Source organism: Xiphophorus hellerii, chromosome 11, assembly GCF_003331165.1.
Source record: "Xiphophorus hellerii strain 12219 chromosome 11, Xiphophorus_hellerii-4.1, whole genome shotgun sequence".
NCBI classification, from domain to species: domain Eukaryota; kingdom Metazoa; phylum Chordata; class Actinopteri; order Cyprinodontiformes; family Poeciliidae; genus Xiphophorus; species Xiphophorus hellerii.
Genome location: NC_045682.1, coordinates 7228043 through 7246513, shown reverse-complemented (window position 1 = coordinate 7246513; position 18471 = coordinate 7228043). Strand labels below are relative to the sequence as shown.

General features: G+C 50.6%; 2 protein-coding genes across 3 annotated transcripts; both read left to right on the top strand.

Moving 5' to 3' along the window:
• The first annotated feature begins 245 nt into the window (after positions 1 to 245).
• ncbp3 (nuclear cap binding subunit 3) lies at positions 246 to 6309 on the top strand. Of its 2 annotated transcripts, none has more exons than XM_032575968.1 (13): positions 246 to 502; positions 1008 to 1073; positions 1299 to 1404; positions 1479 to 1604; positions 3329 to 3454; positions 3537 to 3655; positions 3734 to 3842; positions 4043 to 4142; positions 4215 to 4324; positions 4396 to 4708; positions 4832 to 4980; positions 5051 to 5227; positions 5437 to 6309. In XM_032575968.1, exons 1-13 carry the CDS (start codon positions 320 to 322, stop codon positions 5742 to 5744), a joined length of 1992 nt encoding a protein of 663 aa, XP_032431859.1. In that variant the 5' UTR covers positions 246 to 319; the 3' UTR covers positions 5745 to 6309. The 2 variants fall into 2 exon arrangements, with proteins under 2 accessions (XP_032431859.1, XP_032431858.1); XM_032575967.1 differs by having other exon boundaries at positions 247 to 502; positions 5051 to 5233.
• A 763-nt stretch (positions 6310 to 7072) lies between these two features.
• pcf11 (PCF11 cleavage and polyadenylation factor subunit) lies at positions 7073 to 17213 on the top strand. The gene is made up of 17 exons (XM_032575961.1): positions 7073 to 7448; positions 9605 to 9730; positions 9854 to 10042; positions 10649 to 10873; positions 11015 to 12000; positions 12145 to 12319; positions 12402 to 12750; positions 12831 to 12965; positions 13113 to 14353; positions 14512 to 14578; positions 14653 to 14778; positions 14861 to 14990; positions 15113 to 15296; positions 15385 to 15540; positions 15692 to 15784; positions 16431 to 16466; positions 16542 to 17213. The coding sequence occupies exons 1-17, from the start codon at positions 7206 to 7208 to the stop codon at positions 16761 to 16763; spliced, it is 4683 nt and encodes a 1560-aa protein (XP_032431852.1). The 5' UTR covers positions 7073 to 7205; the 3' UTR covers positions 16764 to 17213.
• The last annotated feature ends 1258 nt before the right edge of the window (positions 17214 to 18471 follow it).

The following is an 18471-nucleotide window of genomic DNA, read 5'->3' as shown; positions in this document are numbered from 1 at the left end:
CTGTCAGAATCCAGAATCATCTAAATTACAAGAAATAAACTCTTGAAATATTTTAAATATATAAATCTGTGTGCAGATTTACTCTATATGACCTGAGTACCACGGATTGAACTGCTAAAATACAATATATTTTTGATTAAATCAAAATTTGAGATTAGTCTAAGAATTAAGTCCATTAAATTTAGATAAACAAAACACTAGGGGGCGACATTCCCTGTTTCTACCAGCATAACTCCGCAGAAGAAGAGCAGGGAAAGCATTACCGGGTTACGGAACCCAGCGCAGCTCGCTCTGCTTGTTGTCCGCAGCAGTTAGCTTCATGGCGGAGGTGCGTAGCTTGCGGGTCTCGGTGAAATCCGACAGCGGCTCGGAGCGCTCGGAGTCGGACTCTGACTCCGAGTCGGACAGAGATGGCCGGGAGGCCGAACCGATGGAGGTGGAGGAGGGCGAGCTGGAGACGGAGGACGTGACGGTTAGCCGCTCCCTGAAGGAGCTGTTGCCGGTGAGTGTCTGAGGGCCGCAGGCAGACCCGGGGCTGGAGTTAGCTGCGGCCGGCGGAGCTGTGAGGGGAGGGGGCATGCGGCGCCACGGAGTCCCGCCTCGGTGCGGGAGTCAGTGAGACGTTAACCTGGCGGTTAATTGAGTTTAACAGCAGTAGAGGCGTTTGTCTTTCAGCTTCTTTCTGTTCAGTTAATAATCTAACAGATTTTAATTAATCTGTTAGAATTCATTAAAATTCAGAAGATTAAGATTCAGAAGATTAAAATTCATTAAAATCTGAATGAAGGCTGTGCAGGGGCAGGAGCAGGGGCCCTTGTGCAGGGGCACAGCTGTGCAGCTGCTGCGCCTGCTCAGTTCCTCCATCAGTTCTCTGTGTTGCTTTAAAGCTGTTTTTATCCAGGTGTGAAGCAGATGTTCTCCTGCAGGGGGAGCCCAAACCTGAGGCCTCCAGCTGAACCACCTGACCCTCCATGTTAACCCCCTGCTGTGTCTTCTCTCTGCTCCAGGACACCAGCCGCAGGTACGAGAACAAGGCCGGAGCCTTCATCACAGGGATCGACGTCAACTCCAAGGTAAGAACGCACCTGGATCCAAGATAAACACACAAGTGGATCCAGGTAAAAACAACCTGGATCCAGGTGTGCATGTGAGCCAGTATCTTCTTATGTCAACATGTTAAATCTGATATGTGTCTGTTTTGGGGTTTTTTTGTGCTGTGGGATAAATGAAACCCGGCCGCTCTCAGGTTGATGGGATCCACTTGAAGCGGCTCTGATCTGACTCTGTTTGCTGTCCAGGAAGCCATCGAGAGGAAGGAGAAGCGGGCGAGACGTTTTCATTTCCGCTGCGAGGAAAATGTCGGTCAGAGGAACGTCTTCCTGGATAAAGACGCCATGAAGAAAGGTGAGGCGGTGTTCTGTTTGCTGCTGTTCACCAGGAATTCTTCAAACCTCCTCTTTCTTCTTATGTGATGCCAGCCATCCCCAGGCTGCGGATGGAGGCCATCCATGTGACCGGCGTGGACGACATGAGCACCCAGGACGTCTTCGGCTACTTTAAGGAGTATCCGCCAGCGCACATTGAGTGGATCAACGACACAGCCTGTGAGTCCAGAACCCGGTCAGAACCGGGCATGTTTGGGTCAGAACTGCAAAAATGTAAATTTCGGACTTTTGAGTCTTTATGTTTTCTTTGACAAATGGTGGATATCAGCAAATGGTGCAATTCAGAGCTTTAGCTTTAGCTTCTGCTAAATGCCACATTGGTATAGCCTTTTAAAGGTAAAGGTAATTTTATTTATATACCACATTTTCAGCAACAAGGCATTGCAAAGTGCTTTACAGAAATTAAAAGGAAATACAAACAAAATAACAAACCAAAGGAAAGAGCAAAAATGGAAAAATAATCTAATAATGTTGATCCAAAGTACATAAACTAGATACTCCTGTTCAGGTTTGAAATGCCTTGCTGCTGAAATGTTCTATACAAATAAAATTGTATTTGATTTTGATTTGATGAGTATAAGTAAGTATCCTCTGGTCTAATTCCTTTTCTGGGTTGGAAGAAAAGGAACCTAAGAAGTAGTTGCTAAGGTAGTTTTTCTGGATTCTAAGTTCGTTCTAGTTCCTTTTCTGGGTTGCAATAATAGGAGTCTCTCTGCATAATAATCTAAAAACATAATCTCATGTTGATCTAAATAGTGAGTACTCTATAGTTTCTAAAAAATAAGCTAAAGAGTGACTAACAAACTAGAGTCTCTGGATTCCAAGTTTGTTCTAATTCCTTTTCTGGGTTAAAAGTGAGTACTCCACAGTTTCTAACAAAATAAAATAAAAAAGAGGAAAGGACACATTAGGGCACATGGCAACATTCAGACAAAACAAAGGGCAAAACAAAGACATGAGTGAAGGAAGTGACATCACAGGGCCATGAAACCACGTTGCTCAGCCTCCCGGCAGAAGTCCGATAAAGATATTGTTGTCAAGGCATGATGTCCTTGGGAGCGCTCAGCTCCACAGCTGCATGGATAACAGGAGGGGCTGAGGTGGGAAGGAGCGTGATGTTTACATATCTTCAAGTAGATTGGAAATGTGCAGCCCTTCCAAGGCAACATGGGGAAAACCAATTCAGATACAGAATGTCTTAGGTCGGGTAGATTATAAATTTCAGTCTTCCCTAAAGTCTCTCCGATACATTTTAGTTCCCAATTATCCAAATTAGTTTGGTCGTTCCAAAACTAGCAACTTCTCCAAGATCGATTCCATTCCGTTAGTGAGTTTTGAATCCTCAGCTGGGCTGAGAGTCTCAGCAAGACTCACATCTTGCCGAGATGCGAGTCTTGCATCTCTGTCCACACCAACAGTCTGAGTGTTCGCTACTTCGGCCAAGTCCGTCACAAATTTGTGGATAAGCCAAGTATCCGCAAGCTCCAAACAGCAGATATCCTGTTATCATGAATAAATCTGGGGTGAATCCCACCGAGTGTGTCCCCGCAAAATTTGATCAATTGCATTGAGAGACCAGATCCATAATTTGTAGATTCAGAGGATGTGCAACGAAAGGCTCCAAAAATATAGAAAAAGACAAAAAACAGAGCAGGCATGGGCAGGGAGGGAGCAGAGGAAAAAAGCGTTCACTGAGAGCAAGAGAAAAAGTGCACTGTAGCCTTTAGCTCCCACTAGTGTTTGCTGTGATTGGCGCTTTATGGCTAGACCAGCTAGCTTTGTAGCTAGCGGTTCCCTCCACTGGTTCTACTCTGTGGTTGGTGGAACCTCCTGACTGGTTCTGATGATTGCCGGCTGATTACCTGTGCCTTCCTGTTTCCTAGGTAACGTGGTTTGGGTGGACGATGACACCTGCATCAGAGCTCTGATCAACAGCAGCCGGATGCCTGAACCAGAGGCTGTTACCAAGGAGACGGAGTACGGATCCCAGCCCGACGACCCGAGCAAAGGTCTGTGTGGATCAGAACCTGAGTCGGTGCTTCCTGACGCTGCAGTGGATTCTGGGTAAATTTGTCTGTCTGAACGCCGCAGCTCGTCGGGATCGGGGATCTGAGGACGAGGATGATGAAGAGGAAGAAGGTGAGGTGGAGGAAGAGAAGGAGAAAGAGGTGAAGAAGAGCAGAGACGATGAGAGCAAGACGGCTGGACAGGTAAAGCTTCACCTGGGAGGACAGGAAGTGGTCGTCTGACTGATGAGTGACTCAGCTGTGTGTGTGTGTGTGTGTCAGGTGGGCGACCTGTCGCAAGCGGAGAGAGAGTCTCTGCTGAGGAATGAACTGAGACCTGTCATCAAACCGTTCAAAGGAAACAAGCTGCTGCTGCGCTTCGCCACGCATGGTAACACACACACACACACACACCCCAACACACACACACACTCACCAGCTGGTATTTCCACCCTTCTGAGGAATTTCATTGACTGAATATGAGTAGATGTTCTGCATAGATATATCTATTAAATTCAGCATTTTGTCTATAAACATGCATTAACACAAGTCCAACATGTTCTGACCCGTTTCCTCCCGGTTCCTGTCCAGATGACAGGAAGGAGCTGGGTGCGGCGCGCCGCAGCAGATACTACATGAAGTACGGAAATCCAAACTATGGAGGCATGAAGGGAATCCTCAGCAACTCCTGGTGAGTCTCCGCCCTCTGGTCGCCATGGCAACTGCAACACTAGACAAGTATTGACCAGGCCTCGTCCTGCAGGAAGCGGCGGTACCACAACCGGCGCATCCAGAGGGACGTGATCAAGAGCAAGAAGCCTCTGATTGGAGACAGCATGGGACACACTCCGCCATACACACACCGACACTCCGGTAACAGCTCCGCCCACACCCTGCCGTCACCACCCACGCAGTTACCCACAATCCTCTGCTTCCACCCTCAGCTGACCTGGTCAACCTCCCGGAGGAGCCCATAAAGGAGGAGGAAGAGGAGGAGGACGAAGAGCAGGAGGATGAGGCCGACGAGGACATGGACTCTGACGACAGGGTGGTGGAGTACAAGGAAAGGGGCGGAGCCTCGCTGCCGCTGGGTGCGGGGCTTCGCAGCCGGGCGGAGCGCTCTCCCTCGCCGTGGTCCGAGTCGGACGAGATGGACTACGACCTGGAGCTGAAGATGATTTCCACGCCGTCGCCCAAGAAGAGCAAGAAGATGACCATGTACGCCGACGAGCTGGAGGGCCACTTGAAGAACATCAGGTGAGAACCACTTCCTGCTTCCACATCCCGCTTCCACTTCCTGTCGCCTGGCCTGGTGACAGGAAGCTGAGCAGAACCGGGCTGGAGGTTTTGTTCATCCAAAACTTGTTCCATGCGAAACAGGAACCGGATCGGGTCGTCAGGTTCTCAGAATCAGGCCAAGGCCTCGTCGCCCCCCAAGGTAACGGACGTCCGGCAGCTGCTGGAAGAGAAGCGTCATGGCGGCTCTGGCAGCAGGCGGCGCTCCCCGGTGGCCGGAGGCAGGAAGACAGGTGAGGCGTAGAACCAGGTGTTCCAGATGCTGTGGCGGCTATGTGAGACTGACCTTTACTGACCCCGCAGATGTGAGGCAGCGGCTCGGGAAGAGGCGCTACTCCCCCGACAGGCGGCGCTCGGCCTCGCCCCCGTCCCCCAGGGACACGCCCCCACCCCGGGAGCCAATCAGCAGCGTGCACCGCAGACTAGGCGTGGCCAGCCAGGAAGGCAGAGGACCAAACGCTTCCATAGACAGGAAGACGAGTACGAGTACGACCCGCCACTTCCTGTTTTTATTTCACCTTCTGTTTAGAACTTCTTGTAGAAATGTGCTGTGACCTTTGCTACCTACATTAAAACTCAGTCAGAATGGTTCTGAGCAGATTATAATCCAGATTTATGTTTGAGAGTCCTGATCTATTTGTTTAAAATCCACTTACTGTCTGATCCTCCGACTTCCTGTCTGTCTGTAGGCGCTCTGTGGAGCAGGCTGGGTTCCGCCGCTGGCGACGACAGCAGCAGCAGCGCCGGGCGTCACGAGCGCAAGCAGGGCAGCCGCCCAGAGCGGCAGGACAGCAGCCGGAGGAGGCGGGGTGACAAGGAGGAGGAAGAAGAGAAGGGAGAGGAGGAAGACGACTCTACGCTGCAGAAGGTCTGGGGTGCCATGATCAAACAGAAACAAGAACGCCGCAGCCACAAGATGAAGAAGAGCCGGCTGGACAACCTGCCGTCGCTGCAGATCGAGATCAGCCGCGACAGCAGCGACGACTCGGATGCTTGAATCCAGGGGATGGAGCCTAACGCCCCTTCACCTGCTGGGGGCGGGGCAGAGCGCCGTCACTAACCATTCCTGTTACTGAGGAGGAGCTGAACTTCCTGTTTGCCGGGATCACGATGAGACTTAGGGCAGAACTGAGAACGGAGGACCCTGTTGGGACTGCGCCCCTCTGCCTGAAGCCTTCCTGCTTCTGTTTGTAGATTTTTATTTCCTTCCTGTGTTACGCCATCAGCTTCCTCTTCCTCTGTGGGACGGGAACCAGGAACAGGGTCGGGTTGCCGGGTTGCCAGGTCCACATCAGCTGTTCCCAACGTTAAATGAACCCATGGAGCCGCTCTTCCTCTCATGATTATGATTATAATGATCCAGGTCAGAGTTAAAACAGTCAGACAGCAAAGCAGCCAATCAGCTTTTAGCCTGATGCTGATTGGCTGCTCAATAAACTCTGTTTTGCCTGACCTTTGACCTCTACATTCTGTCCACTCTAACCACGAAGCAGAGCAGAACTGTAAAGTGGGAGGAATATGATTCATTGTTCGATTTTTATTAATAAAAATCTGAAAAGTAAGTTGTGTCTTTGTATTCAGATAATTTGCTTTAACATTTAAAAATGTCATCAGACAAATATATGAAGTCATTTCCAAATTTTGGTATTTTAAAAACTAAAATAACTTGCGAAACTGATATTTACAGCAGGTTATTTGCCTACAGATATTTATGTCCCAAAACATTTTCACTTTGTGTACTTGAGCAAATCCATCCTTAAATAATTGAAAATATTTTTTTCTTTTGCCTTTTCTATTTTAAACATTTTATTTTACTTAATTTATTGTTATACAAAAAATATTTACAGTTTTCAGTTATTTTCTGTCTTGCTTTATATTTAGTCATTTAATTTAGGATTATTTTTTTATTTAAGATATTTATGTTTCAATATATTTTTAGAGAAAGTAGCATTATGTAATTTGTTGATTTTATGTTCCGGTTTTAGTTATTTGTATAATCTTTTAAAATTCACTAGAGCTTGCTTTTTGTAATTTTAATGACTGTATTACTATACTTACTGTTACGCTCATACTGAACATGTTTAATGAGGCCTCTACCCGTCAGGCTCTACGCGCTGGTCGCATGCTCTTACGTCGGCCAATCATCTCAGGCGGCCGTTTCTTACACAACTGTCAAACTCCTTCACTTCGATTGGCTCCTTTGTGTGTTTGTTATTCTTTTGGACCAATCGAAATCCAAAGCCCGGGAAGCACTGCGTGTTCCCAGCCAATGAGGCACCCTGACGTCACTGTAACTACAAGTGAATTTCATGTGACGTATGAGGCCTGTAGCTCAAGTCGCCATTTTCTTGCCATAGAAAACCAACCGAGGAGACCAACTGACGGCGGCGGAAAAATACCGTCGAGTTGGGCCGTAGTTCTTCATGGTTGTCGGCCCAACCGTTATCTCGATGAATTAATGGACTGTCTGCTGCTACGTGGTAATGTTATTGGCCCAGCTACTGTAGCTTGGTTCGGGTGTCGGAGCTGGAAGATGGAGGACCAGGCGGCCCGGGAAGACGCCTGCAGGGAGTACCAGTCCTCGCTGGAGGACCTGACGTTCAACAGCAAGCCGCACATCAACATGCTCACCATCCTGGCCGAAGAGAACATCCAGTTCGCCAAGGATATCGTGGCTATTATTGAAGCTCAAATCAGCAAGGTTTTTATGATCATAGCATACTTTATTATCAGTTTGTGTATGTGGGTCAAACATGGCGGTGTTGTGGTTAGCGGCGCTCTGTGGAGGCCCAGCAGAACCTCACGCTTCTTTGTACGGAAGCAGCTCAGTCAGGCTGTCTGAATAAACCTCTGGTCGTCCGGCTAGCTGGATGTGGTCCTGGCTTCAACAGAAAGCCGCTTTTCCCCCCTTTTTTTAAAAACATTTTACGGTTACAGAAACTTCTTAAACAAAAACAGACGTTAGTAGGAAGTGGTTCTAACCGGTTCCAGGTCCATTCTAACTTCAAAGCTCGGTTTCAACCATCTACTTTCTAAGTTTTTGAAACAGGAAGTGATTAATTTCCATGTGGCAACACCAAGAAACTAAAAGAGGTCAGAGGTCACAGGAAGTGATCATTAAAGCCTTCATCATCGACTGACTGTTTCCTGTCAGAAATCTCAGCGTTAACCAGAGAGCCTAGAGACATGAGTGAAAAAGGTCAAATAAACTTTATTATTATCATTATACACTATGGTTATTTATGAATACAGCTGGGTAAAGTAACAATATGTCAACTTATTTTTATTAAAGTAAACAGTATTATCTAGGACATTACTAAAGTGTAAAAATGTTTTTGGTAAACAGATTATTTTATTCCAGATTAACAGATTAAGTAACGGATTAAAACTGCTTTAATATTTAAAATGATGTAATCAGACAGACAAATATATAATATAAGATTTGTCATTGTCATCAACAGATTACAACGAGATAGTACATATATAATACATATATATATATATAGTCTGTCTGGTGGATTCTGAGTAAAACATGTTTGTTTTTGTATACTTTAATATTAGTATACAAGTAAAAGTTACTGAAGTAAATGTTAGTAGTTGCTGTAAGGAGCAGCTGCTCTCTGGTGTAGCTAAGCTGCTAACGAGGCTCAGATAGAAACCTGACAGACAAGGCAGGTTATTGACGACCCTAATTATTAATAAACCAACAATGAACAAAACTGTTGGATCCTAAAATCTGAAACCAATCTAAAGTAATCGGGTCAGACTCAGATGAGGTTCTGGTCCGGATCGGTTTAACGGATCAGAAGCTGATGATCTGCTTTAACCAGGCTCAGGTTGGATGTCTTCAGTGTCTGGTTGCCTAGCAACGAGCTCTGCTGCTCAGTCCTCGGGTCCAATATGGCGGTTCTGTTCTGGTTAAAGTAACATTACAAAATAGATGGGTCCAGATCTGAGTAAAAACTGAAATCATTGTGTTTGCTGATTGGCCCCAGGGCCTCGCTGGTTTGAACCCCTCTACTGGGACCAGTTTGGTTCTGAGGTTGTTTACTGGTTTTCTGTTTGCTGTATACTTTTATAAATATTGTAAAATATGCTCCAGAATGTGGATGATGTAAATATTCCCGAGCAGGCCTTGGTTCTGAGTGTCAGTGATAGTGACAGGTTAGAACCCTGGCGGTGGTTCTGATTGAGCCGGACCACATCCTGCCCCCCTCCCCTCCTCCCTTCAGTGTTTGATTCGTCTGCATGAATGAATGAATTCACTCGTTCATCTGGATTTTCTCTATTTTCCTGGAATGTGACTGCTGGTTAAACATGATGATAATAAAATCTGTGAAATGTGCTTTTTGTCATTTTTTCTTTGTGGGTTTGACTCTGGTCTGTGTGACTCTGAGCGCTGCAGAGCTTAAATGTGGGTTCATAACTGAAAGTTGAACGTTTAAAACCCGAAAGGGTAAAAACAAACCGAGCAGAGCGCACCATCGCCTGGGTAACGTACAAAGAGGGCCGGTGCCAGCAGGGGCCCTCTTTGGAGGTAAACGCTGTCCCCAGACCGACACCCCGGATCGCCATGACGACGGATTACCACCTCAACATTTGCAATCAGAACCAACTGAAGATCCTGGTCTTGAACCTTTTTCGACTTTTTGTTCCTGAAAGAAGAACCAAACCGTGGACGCTGTTTTGTTTTTTTTGTTTTGTTTTGTTTTTTTATCCAGATTTTTTAAAGTGGATTTTATTTGGGAACTTTGTGTTTTTTTGTTTTTGTTTAGTTTTTTTTATTATTATTAATTTGTTCTGAAATGTGTAACCCCTGCTGTTGTCTAAACTTGTTGAGTTCTCTTATCGCTCCAGGCGCCGACCGCTGAGAAGCTCCCAGTTTTGTACTTAGTGGACTCCATAGTGAAGAACGTTGGAGGAGAGTACCTTGCAGTGTTTGCTAAAAACCTAATCGCTTCATTTATTTGTGTCTTTGAAAAGGTAAAGTCCCGCTAGCTGCCGTGTCTTTAAGCTCCGCCCACATGGCGTCCTGCTGTTGCTTGTTGGTTGTGGGCTGAGGCGGGCTGTGGCCAAAGCATCCAGCGCTCTGTGCTCTGTGTGTAGGTGGATGAGAACACCAGGAAGAGCCTGTTCAAGCTGCGCTCCACCTGGGACGACGTCTTCCCGCTCAAGAAGCTCTATGCCCTGGACGTCCGGGTCAACTCCCTGGACCCGGCCTGGCCCATCAAGCCGCTGCCGCACAACTTCAACTCCACCTCCAGCATCCATGTCAATCCCAGGTTCCTCAAGCAGGTGGGTATGATGCTGGGGCAACGTAGGCGTCCACTGCAGGAACCAGCAGACCTCTGCTCTGATCTCTGCTGGTTCTGGACCAAGAACATTAAATAAATCCTGACTGTCTTAAAATACACAATCCTACCCAGGGTTCCCATCCAGGTTCTACTGTAAATATGTCAAAGTCAGACCTAATGTAACTTTGCAACAAGTTATAGGAGCTTATTTTGAGTCAATAACTACTGGCAGATTTTTTCACATGCAAGATATTTTCCCATGTTATAAGTGAAGAAATCTGCCAGAATTTTATAAGATTAAAAAGATTAATATTTTGTTGAAAAGTTACCTTTATATTAGAGATATTTGCAGTAAGCATGGGTATTTATTATAGCGTTCATTGTGAAAATAATTCTGATTTCACTGGATCAGAACCAATCTGACCAGTTTCTCAGTGGGAAACGATTAAGAACAAAGCAGTTTGGATCAGAAAATGTTTTGTCTTCCTCCGCTGATGACGGAGTTTAGATCTGATGGTTCTTCTTGGCCTGAAATGTTTTATTCCAGCTTCACTTTCCGTTAACCTCCTGGTTTAATAACATCTGATCTTCCTCTTCCTGCTTGCAGCCTGAGGAGAAGGCCCAAACGCAGCCGGTCCCGGCCAAGCCGGCGCCGGTGGCCCCAGCCCCCCCGCCCCTTCCCCTGGCGGTCCCCCAGACAGCCCCGGCCGGGCTGACCCAGGAGCAGCTGATCCGGCAGCAGCTGCTGGCCAAACAAAAGCAGCTGCTGGAGCTGCAGCAGAAGAAGATCGAGCTGGAGCTGGAGCAGACGAAGGCCCAGCTGGCAGGACAGGTTCGCTTATGGTTCTGAACCTCAGAGTTCTGGGTTTGGTTCTGAACCCCAGGCTGGACCAGAGTCTGGATCCAGTTCTGGTTCTGATGTCTGTAAGTCAAGTTTGGTGTGTAAAAGCTAACTGAGTGTTTGTGTCTGCAGGGTGGCCTGGTGCTGCCACCACCTATCGGGTCGGTTCCGGCTGAGTCAAGCCCATCTCAGAGACCGGGTCAGCAAGTTCCTCCCCCCATCCGGCCCTGGATCCCCCTACAGCCTCCTGCCGACCCCAAGCTGTCCACCAGAGACCCCCGTCTGAACCGCAGCGGACCTCCTGCCGCACCCCAGCCGGCTGCCAAGCGGCAGAGCCCCCACCCACCTGGGGGGTCTGCGGCCCCCGCAGAGAAGAGGGCACCAGAGAAACCCCCCCGGCAGGACAAAGGCCGGCCCCCCAGGAAGGACCCGCCAGAGGAGAAGCTGAAGTCCAAGTCTCCGTCTCCACTGGCCAGAGGCCCGCAGAGCAGGAGCAAAGAGGCAGAGGCAGAGACGCCCAAACCCGCCGAGGCCCCTAGGAAGGACCCCCGGCTGAAGAAGCGTCTGCCGGAGAAGCCGGCCGAGGCCAAGGATGACGAGCTGAAGGAGAAGAAGCGCTGCGTGGACAAGAAGGAGCGGGACGATGCGCCGCGGAGAGCCGAGCCACCCAGGTCCAACAAGACCAAACCTCTGAACGGCCTGGCGCCTAAACACGACCACCTGGAGCCTGCCGACAAGCCTGACCCAAAGGCCGGCGCAGCCACCGTCCGCAGGAAGCGCACACACTCCCGGTCCCGCTCACGGTCCCCCACCACTTCCCCCAAGAGGAAGGACCGCCGCTCGCCCAAGAGCCATGCCCATAGCGGCTCCCTGTCGCCGTCCCACAAGGCCGGGAAACCTCGGCGGGTCCGTGGTGACGACACCACCCACGGCAAGCCGGGCCGAGATGACCGGCCCGGCGCCAAGAAGGTCCAGTCGGACAGCAGGAGGCCCAAAAGGCTGCAGGAGGAGCGCCGCTCTGAATCCAGGGACTCCCACTCCCCACGAGGTCATGACGCGGTCAAGGAGGCCAAGGAGTCACTCCATCGCTGGAGGAGTGGCTGGGAGGAGAATAAACAGTGAGTCTGGCTCAGAAAGCTGACACGTTTACTTCCTCTGGCTTTATTTCCTGGGTTCTTCTGGCATCAGTTAGTTCTGAAACATGCACCCTTGACTGGGAAGGAGAAGCAGTGAGTAAATATGTAAACTGTCTGGTTTCACAGCACGAAGCAGCCTGAGGAATCCCACACCAAGTCTGCACCCCCCCGACACAAACCCCATGGCACCCCGACCCGGCCTGGCACCCCCAGGAACCAAAAGATCCGCCTCAGCGTGGACGCCAACCTGCAGATTCCCGAAGTCCTCAACTCCGCCTCCAAGAAGGACCTGCTGAGGAGGGTGCGTTCAGGAACACGTGGGCCTCCCAGCTTCCTGCCTCTATCTGTTGTTGTTATAGTAACAGTGGTGTTTGTGTCTGCAGGCCAGCAAGCGTCTGGAGAGCGGAGAGATTTCCCAGGAGGACTTCCTGAACATGGCACATCAGATCAAACACTTCTTCCAGTACCAGGAGGAGAAGCAGCAGCAGCGCTCAGAGAGCTGGGACGAGTCCGGAGACTTCTCCATGAAGAAGCCGTCCATTCCCCGCCCCCATGACACAATGGACGCAGCTGAGCTGTCCTACTACGAGCACAAGTCCAAGCTGAGGAAGACTCAGGTGAACCACAGAGTCACAGGCGACGAAGGCCACGAGACTCCAGATGACGTTGGGGAGCCGAGACCTGGAGAGAAACTGGGAGGACGGAGCGGTGGACACCCGTACGGACGGCCAGGTGAGCTGGGGAACACCTGGGAAAACCCGGACATGTTGCTCTCCTATTGGACAGTAGCTGATGCTTCTGCTAACCTGCAGGTGAACGGAGGAGCAAAGAGCGAGAGGAGGTGCGGACCCCACAGTCCCCCATGGTGGAGGAGTACAACCACGGGAAGGAGTTCCCTAAGCTGAAGGGGCTCCGGTTCCGCAGGAGGGACCGCCCTGGAGATTCCAGTAAGTCCAGGCCAGAGGTCAAGGTTAGGGACCAGATCAGTCTGGGTTTCAGTGGTTTGTGTGTAGAGCAGCACCTCTGAGTGAGGTGGTGGGGCGTGTTGTGTTCAGGGTGTGCAGAAATCCTCAGCATCCTGTTCTGTCCTGCAGGTGAGCGGGAGTGGACGTCACCACTGACGGAGCGCCAGCTCTACGATGACGAGCATAAGAGCGGCTACGACACCCCGCGGAGATACGGCCCCGCTGACACCCGCCGACAGGATGGGCCCTCGCCCGTCACTGGGGGCCGCAGGAACTCCCCAGGGCCCGCCGGTCTGGAGGCTCCGCCCCCTCGATTTGAGCGGGCGCGCCTGTCGCCTCTGCATCAGAAAGACTCGGCGGACATGAGTCCAGTCCCTCGCTTTGAAAGTCCCAACAGCGAGCACTCTGACGAGGGGCCCCTGGATGCTCCCATTCCTCACCTCACCAGCCTGAAGGCTCCACACCACGGAGGGCCTTCGTCTGGTGTCCGACACAGCGACTCCCCAGGACACACGCCGCCCCATGAAGGAGGACATGCCTCCTCGCGCTACAGTGGCCCCGGGCACATAGGCCATTCCAGACCGCACCGGCCCGGCTGGTATGAAGGCAGTGGCCCCGGCCGCTTCGAGGAGCCGCAGTTTGAGGGCCCCCACCACCCGGGCCCCGGCAGATTCGAGGGCCCGGCGCACCCTAACATGGCAGAGAGGACTGAGGGCTCCGGGCCCTGTGAGGGGTCCCGCATGGCCATGAGAGGAGGAGGAGATGGGCCTTTTGATGGGGCCCCCCAAGGCCCCAGCAGGTTTGGAGGCCCTGTAGGCCAGCAGCAGCCGGTCAGGTTTGAGGGACAGATGGGGGGGGCCGGTCACTTGGAGGGCCCCATGCAGCGTTTCGATGGGCCGGGGCCCTTCAACAACATGGGTCCTGGCCCAATGGGCTTCCAGCAGCAGCGGCCCATCCACTTTGAGGGCCCAACTAACCAAATGGGTCCAATGAGATTTGAAGGCCCCAGTCGCTTTGAGGGCCCCAGGTTTGATCTGCCTGGGGGCCCCCAGGCAGGACCTCATCAACCTGGGCTCCCACGCTTTGACTATGCTCCTGGCCAGCAGGGTCCGCCCAGGTTCCCCCCACAGCACAACATCCAGCTGCCCATGCAGCCCATGGCCCCGCCCCTCTACGACGGCCCCATGGGCCCCCAGCAGAGCTTTGGCATGGCCCCCCAGCGGTTTCCAGAACCCATGAACCCTCAGTTCACCCCCGGCCCCAACATGGTGCCGGCAGCAAACTTCACCATGCAGCCAGTCCCGTTCAGCCAGCCAGGCCCCGGGCCCTTCTACAATCCTGCGGCTCCCGCCATCAGCATGCAGCAGCCGGTGAGTCTGCTTCCTGTTCCCGTCTGCTTCCTGTTCCCCTCTGCTTCTTGTTCCCCTCTGCTTCCGGATTCCCTCTACTTCCTGGTCCTGTCAGTATTCTTTACTCTCTGTCTGCTGGGCTCATCCTGCTGGTTCTGACCTGGTTCTCCTCCCTCCAGGTCTCCATGATGGGGAACCTGAACCAGCCCTTCCTGCCTCAGAACCCAGTGCCTTTCGGACAGCAGGGTACGTATTTAAAGCTCGGAGCTCTGTGTGAGAACAGGAAGTGATGTCAGGTTTAACAGATGTTGTGTCTGCAGCTGCGCAGGCGGCTCCTGCAGAGAACCACTTCGGTCAGCTGGACGTCAACGACCTTCTGTCCAAACTCATCTTCAACGGCATCATCAAGCCGCCGTCGCAGGCAGAGTCCTCGCAGACCGCCAGCGGTCAGTAACCCAATCACACGTTGCCGCCGCCACTGCCCCACTCCAATCCTTCACACAGTCTATGGTTTATGTTTCCTTTCAGAGGCGTCGTCCACGGCAACCGCCCCGACAATTGCCGGGGCTGTGGAGGAGGAGGAAGAGGAGGAGCCAGAGGTGGAGGAGGACGAAGATCTGCCTGACCTGACCGCCTTCAGCATCGACAGCATGAAGCAGTGAGTCACAGATGTTACACTAATCCATACTTGGGGTTCCTACAGTTCCTGAACGCAGCACAAATGAACCAGGATCTGGTTCAGTTTGCTCCTATATTCTGACCTCTGACCCCGTCCTGCAGGCGCTATGAGAGCGTGGTGACCAAGCTGTACTCAGGGAACCAGTGCTGCCTCTGCAGCATGCGCTTTACGGCGGCGCAGACCGACCTGTATGCCGACCACCTGGACTGGCACTTCAGGCAGAACCATGCTGGCAAGGTCGCTAGCAAGAAGGTCACACACCGCCGCTGGTACTACAGCCTGACGGTGAGCGTGCACACACACACACACACACACACACACACACACACAAAGCCAACAGCACAGTTCTGACCTGGCTGTCCGCCTCCTGCAGGACTGGATCGAGTTTGAGGAGATCGCCGACCTGGAGGAGCGCGCAAAGAGCCAGTTCTTTGAGAAGGAGAATGAGGAGGAGGTCCAGAAGAACCAGGCGGCTGCCAAGGAGAAGGAGTTCCAGAGCGTCCGCGCCACCAAGGACCAAGTGGGAGAGGTGAGCCTCTCGGGCCGGGCACCCAGGGCAGCGCTGAGACACCATCCTTCTCCTTCTGCTGGGTTTGGGTCAGGGCTGCGGCTGGGTTCTGGTCCAGAACCAGGAGGTCTGTGGTGTGGAACCGGTTCTGATTATCCGTTCTTCTCTGCAGTCGTGTGAAATCTGCCAGGAGCCATTTGAGACGTACTGGGTGGAGGAAGAGGAGGACTGGTTCCTGAAGAACGCTGTCAGAGTGGACGACAAGGTCAGGCCCCGCCCACTTTATAAGGCCCTTTAACATGCCCCGCCCACTTTATAAGGCCCTTTAACATGCTCCGCCCACTTTATAGGGCCCTTTAACATGCTCCGCCCACCTTGCATATGAACCGCCGCCTCAGTTGGAAGTCATAAACTTTCAGGGTTTCGTTCTAATATTTGGGTGTTGATATTAAAATCGTATTTTATTATTATTTTAATATATAGAATCTTGATAATTTAATATTTGAATTTTAGTATTAATGTTCTATCAAAATGGGTTTCCATCCTGGACTCCTGGTTCTATAGCCCGGTTCTGTTCAGATATCAGATGAAGCTGGTGGTTCTGGTCCGGTCCAGGTTTTACTGGTCCAGTTCAGTTATCGCCCTGATCTAGGTTTTAGCCCGTTTACTCTTGATCCGGTTGATTTCTCTTGAAAATGATTGATGACTCTTGATTTCATATCTAAGCTGCGGAAAAGAATTGGAACCAGTTTGGTTCTGGTTTTCTGACCCAGAATGTCTCCATCTTTAATAAATAACATCAATTTTAATTGATGGTTTTGTTCCAGTTTTACTGCCGGTTCTGCTCTGGTAATTGTTGTGTGAATTGGGTCAGAACCGTGTGAACTGTGTGTTGTGTTTTGTCTCAACAGAACTTCCACCCGGCCTGCTTCGAGGACTATAAGAACGTGAGTCCAGTCCGTCTGAGTCTAGCCCTTGCTCTTCCTCGTCCTCTTCATCATGCTCTCTCCCTCTCCCTTCAGACGTCGTCCTACCTGGACGCAACGCCGTCCCCCAGTCGGCTGCTGGCCGAACACCCGCTGGGCGCCTTCGTCAAGACCGAGGAAGAGGAGGGCGAGACTTCCTGTCAGGTCACTTCCTGTCAGATCAAACAGGAAGTAGAGGATGACGTCACCGTTTCTGGTCAGGAGGAACCGGGCTCTGAGGCGCCGGCGGACTCCGCCCGGTCTGAGGACACGGCTTGACGCGGTGCCCCTCCTCTTCGTCCCACAGGGCCGAAGATTTTTACCTCTTGAATACATTTTGGTATTTGGATAGTCGCGGCCGTTTCTGGGCCGCAGTTCTGTTTGCCGCGGTTCTGTTTGCCGCGGTTCTGATCGGTTCTATTCGCCACGGCTGTAAATGATTTAATTTATACATTAAAGTATTTTTTGGTAACTCTGGTCTGCAGCTGCTGTCTGTTGCCTAGTTACAGTTTCTGATTGTTGATTGGCTGCTCTGTTGATGAATCATCACAGGTGTTGAAGGTAAGCATCATCTGATTGGACGACGTCTCATTTGAGAATCTTTTAATTTTGGTTTTTCTTCAATAAACGAGTCTGAAACGTTTTTCTGTGTGAATTCTGGTTCTGATCCAACTTGGTTCTGCTGTCATTTAGGTTCAGTCATTAAAATAAAGCTTCAGTGGACTCAAACCTCCTGATTTCTTGTTTTCATTCTCATCCATCATCTAACCCAGCCACCCGTATCAAAGGGCCTGGTTCCCCAAGAAGGCTGGGGAATTTGAACTGTTGTTTGGTGCGTAACCACAAACGGTCAGAACCCGTCCCCTCACTCAGGCGGAGGGAGGCTACCCTCGTTTACCCAAGTGAATCCCACCGTACAGGCACCAAGATTGAGGAGAGGGAATCCCACTCCTACCCGGGTCTGTCACCATGGGCAACTCCAAAGTGGAAGAGTATCCAACCTCCCGCAAGGAGACTGGTTCTAGAACCAGAGCCATCCATTGAGGTGAGGCCGACTATTTCTACATGGAACCTCACACGCCGGCTCAGGCTCCTTCCCCACCAGAGAGGTGACTTTCCACATCCCAAAAGCCAGCTTTTGCAACTGAGGATCGGATCTTCGATGTCCCTACCCTCAGCTGCCACCCATCTCACACTGCACCTGACCCCTTTGCCCCCTCCCACAAGTGGTGAGCCCACGGGAGGGGGTTCATCCACGTATCCTCTTTGGGCTCCATGGGTTAAAGCCCAGCCATCAGGCTCTCGCTTACGTGCCCCACCTCCAGACTTGGCTCCACAGCCCTGGTGTTTCTGTTGATCTTACTTGTCATAAGGGGTCTTTGGACTGCACTTTGTCTGGTTCCTCACCCAGAACCTGTCTGCCTTGGGTGACCCTACCAGGAACCCCTGGCAGAATAGCTCCCGTCACTGGGTGGATCAGTTGGCAGAGTGAGTTCAAATCATGGAAGCCCATTTCTGCCATGAAATAAAACATCAAGGTCCAACAGAAAGTCATAACTATGAGTTCTAACAGTTATAATAATGAGATTCTGGACCATTTCTACTCAGAGAAGCAGATTGACCTTTAATTTAATAATTACAACTTGTTGGGTTTTTAAATGACCTTCCAAGCCAAATAAACTTAATTACCAAAGGAAAACTGATGCTGCTTTATGTGCAACAAGTTTTCCTGTAATATTAAACATAAAATATGACTAAAGTAGAACAATTGATTTCATATCAAATTTGGGGAAAAGAATCAGAACCAGTTTGGTTCTGGTGTTCTGACCCAGAATGTTTCCATCTTTAGAAAATAACCTAAATTTTAATTGATGGTTTTGTTCCAGTTTTACTGCATTTAACCTCATGGTTCCGATTGTTGCCTGGACTGTAGAACACATCTAACTCTATACGCCTATCGAACATCTGATCGGGTCCAGTTCGAAGA

Bases quoted from the DNA above. Each gene is read 5' to 3' on its own strand.
- ncbp3 (XM_032575967.1), top strand. From the start codon at position 320: ATGGCGGAGGTGCGTAGCTTGCGGGTCTCGGTGAAATCCGACAGCGGC. The intron at 1,074-1,298 runs GTAAGAACGCAC...TTTGCTGTCCAG, and splicing joins GGATCGACGTCAACTCCAAG to GAAGCCATCGAGAGGAAGGA. The intron at 4,325-4,395 runs GTAACAGCTCCG...TTCCACCCTCAG, and splicing joins ATACACACACCGACACTCCG to CTGACCTGGTCAACCTCCCG.
- pcf11 (XM_032575961.1), top strand. From the start codon at position 7,206: ATGGACTGTCTGCTGCTACGTGGTAATGTTATTGGCCCAGCTACTGTA. The intron at 9,731-9,853 runs GTAAAGTCCCGC...CTCTGTGTGTAG, and splicing joins TTATTTGTGTCTTTGAAAAG to GTGGATGAGAACACCAGGAA. The intron at 10,874-11,014 runs GTTCGCTTATGG...TTGTGTCTGCAG, and splicing joins AGGCCCAGCTGGCAGGACAG to GGTGGCCTGGTGCTGCCACC.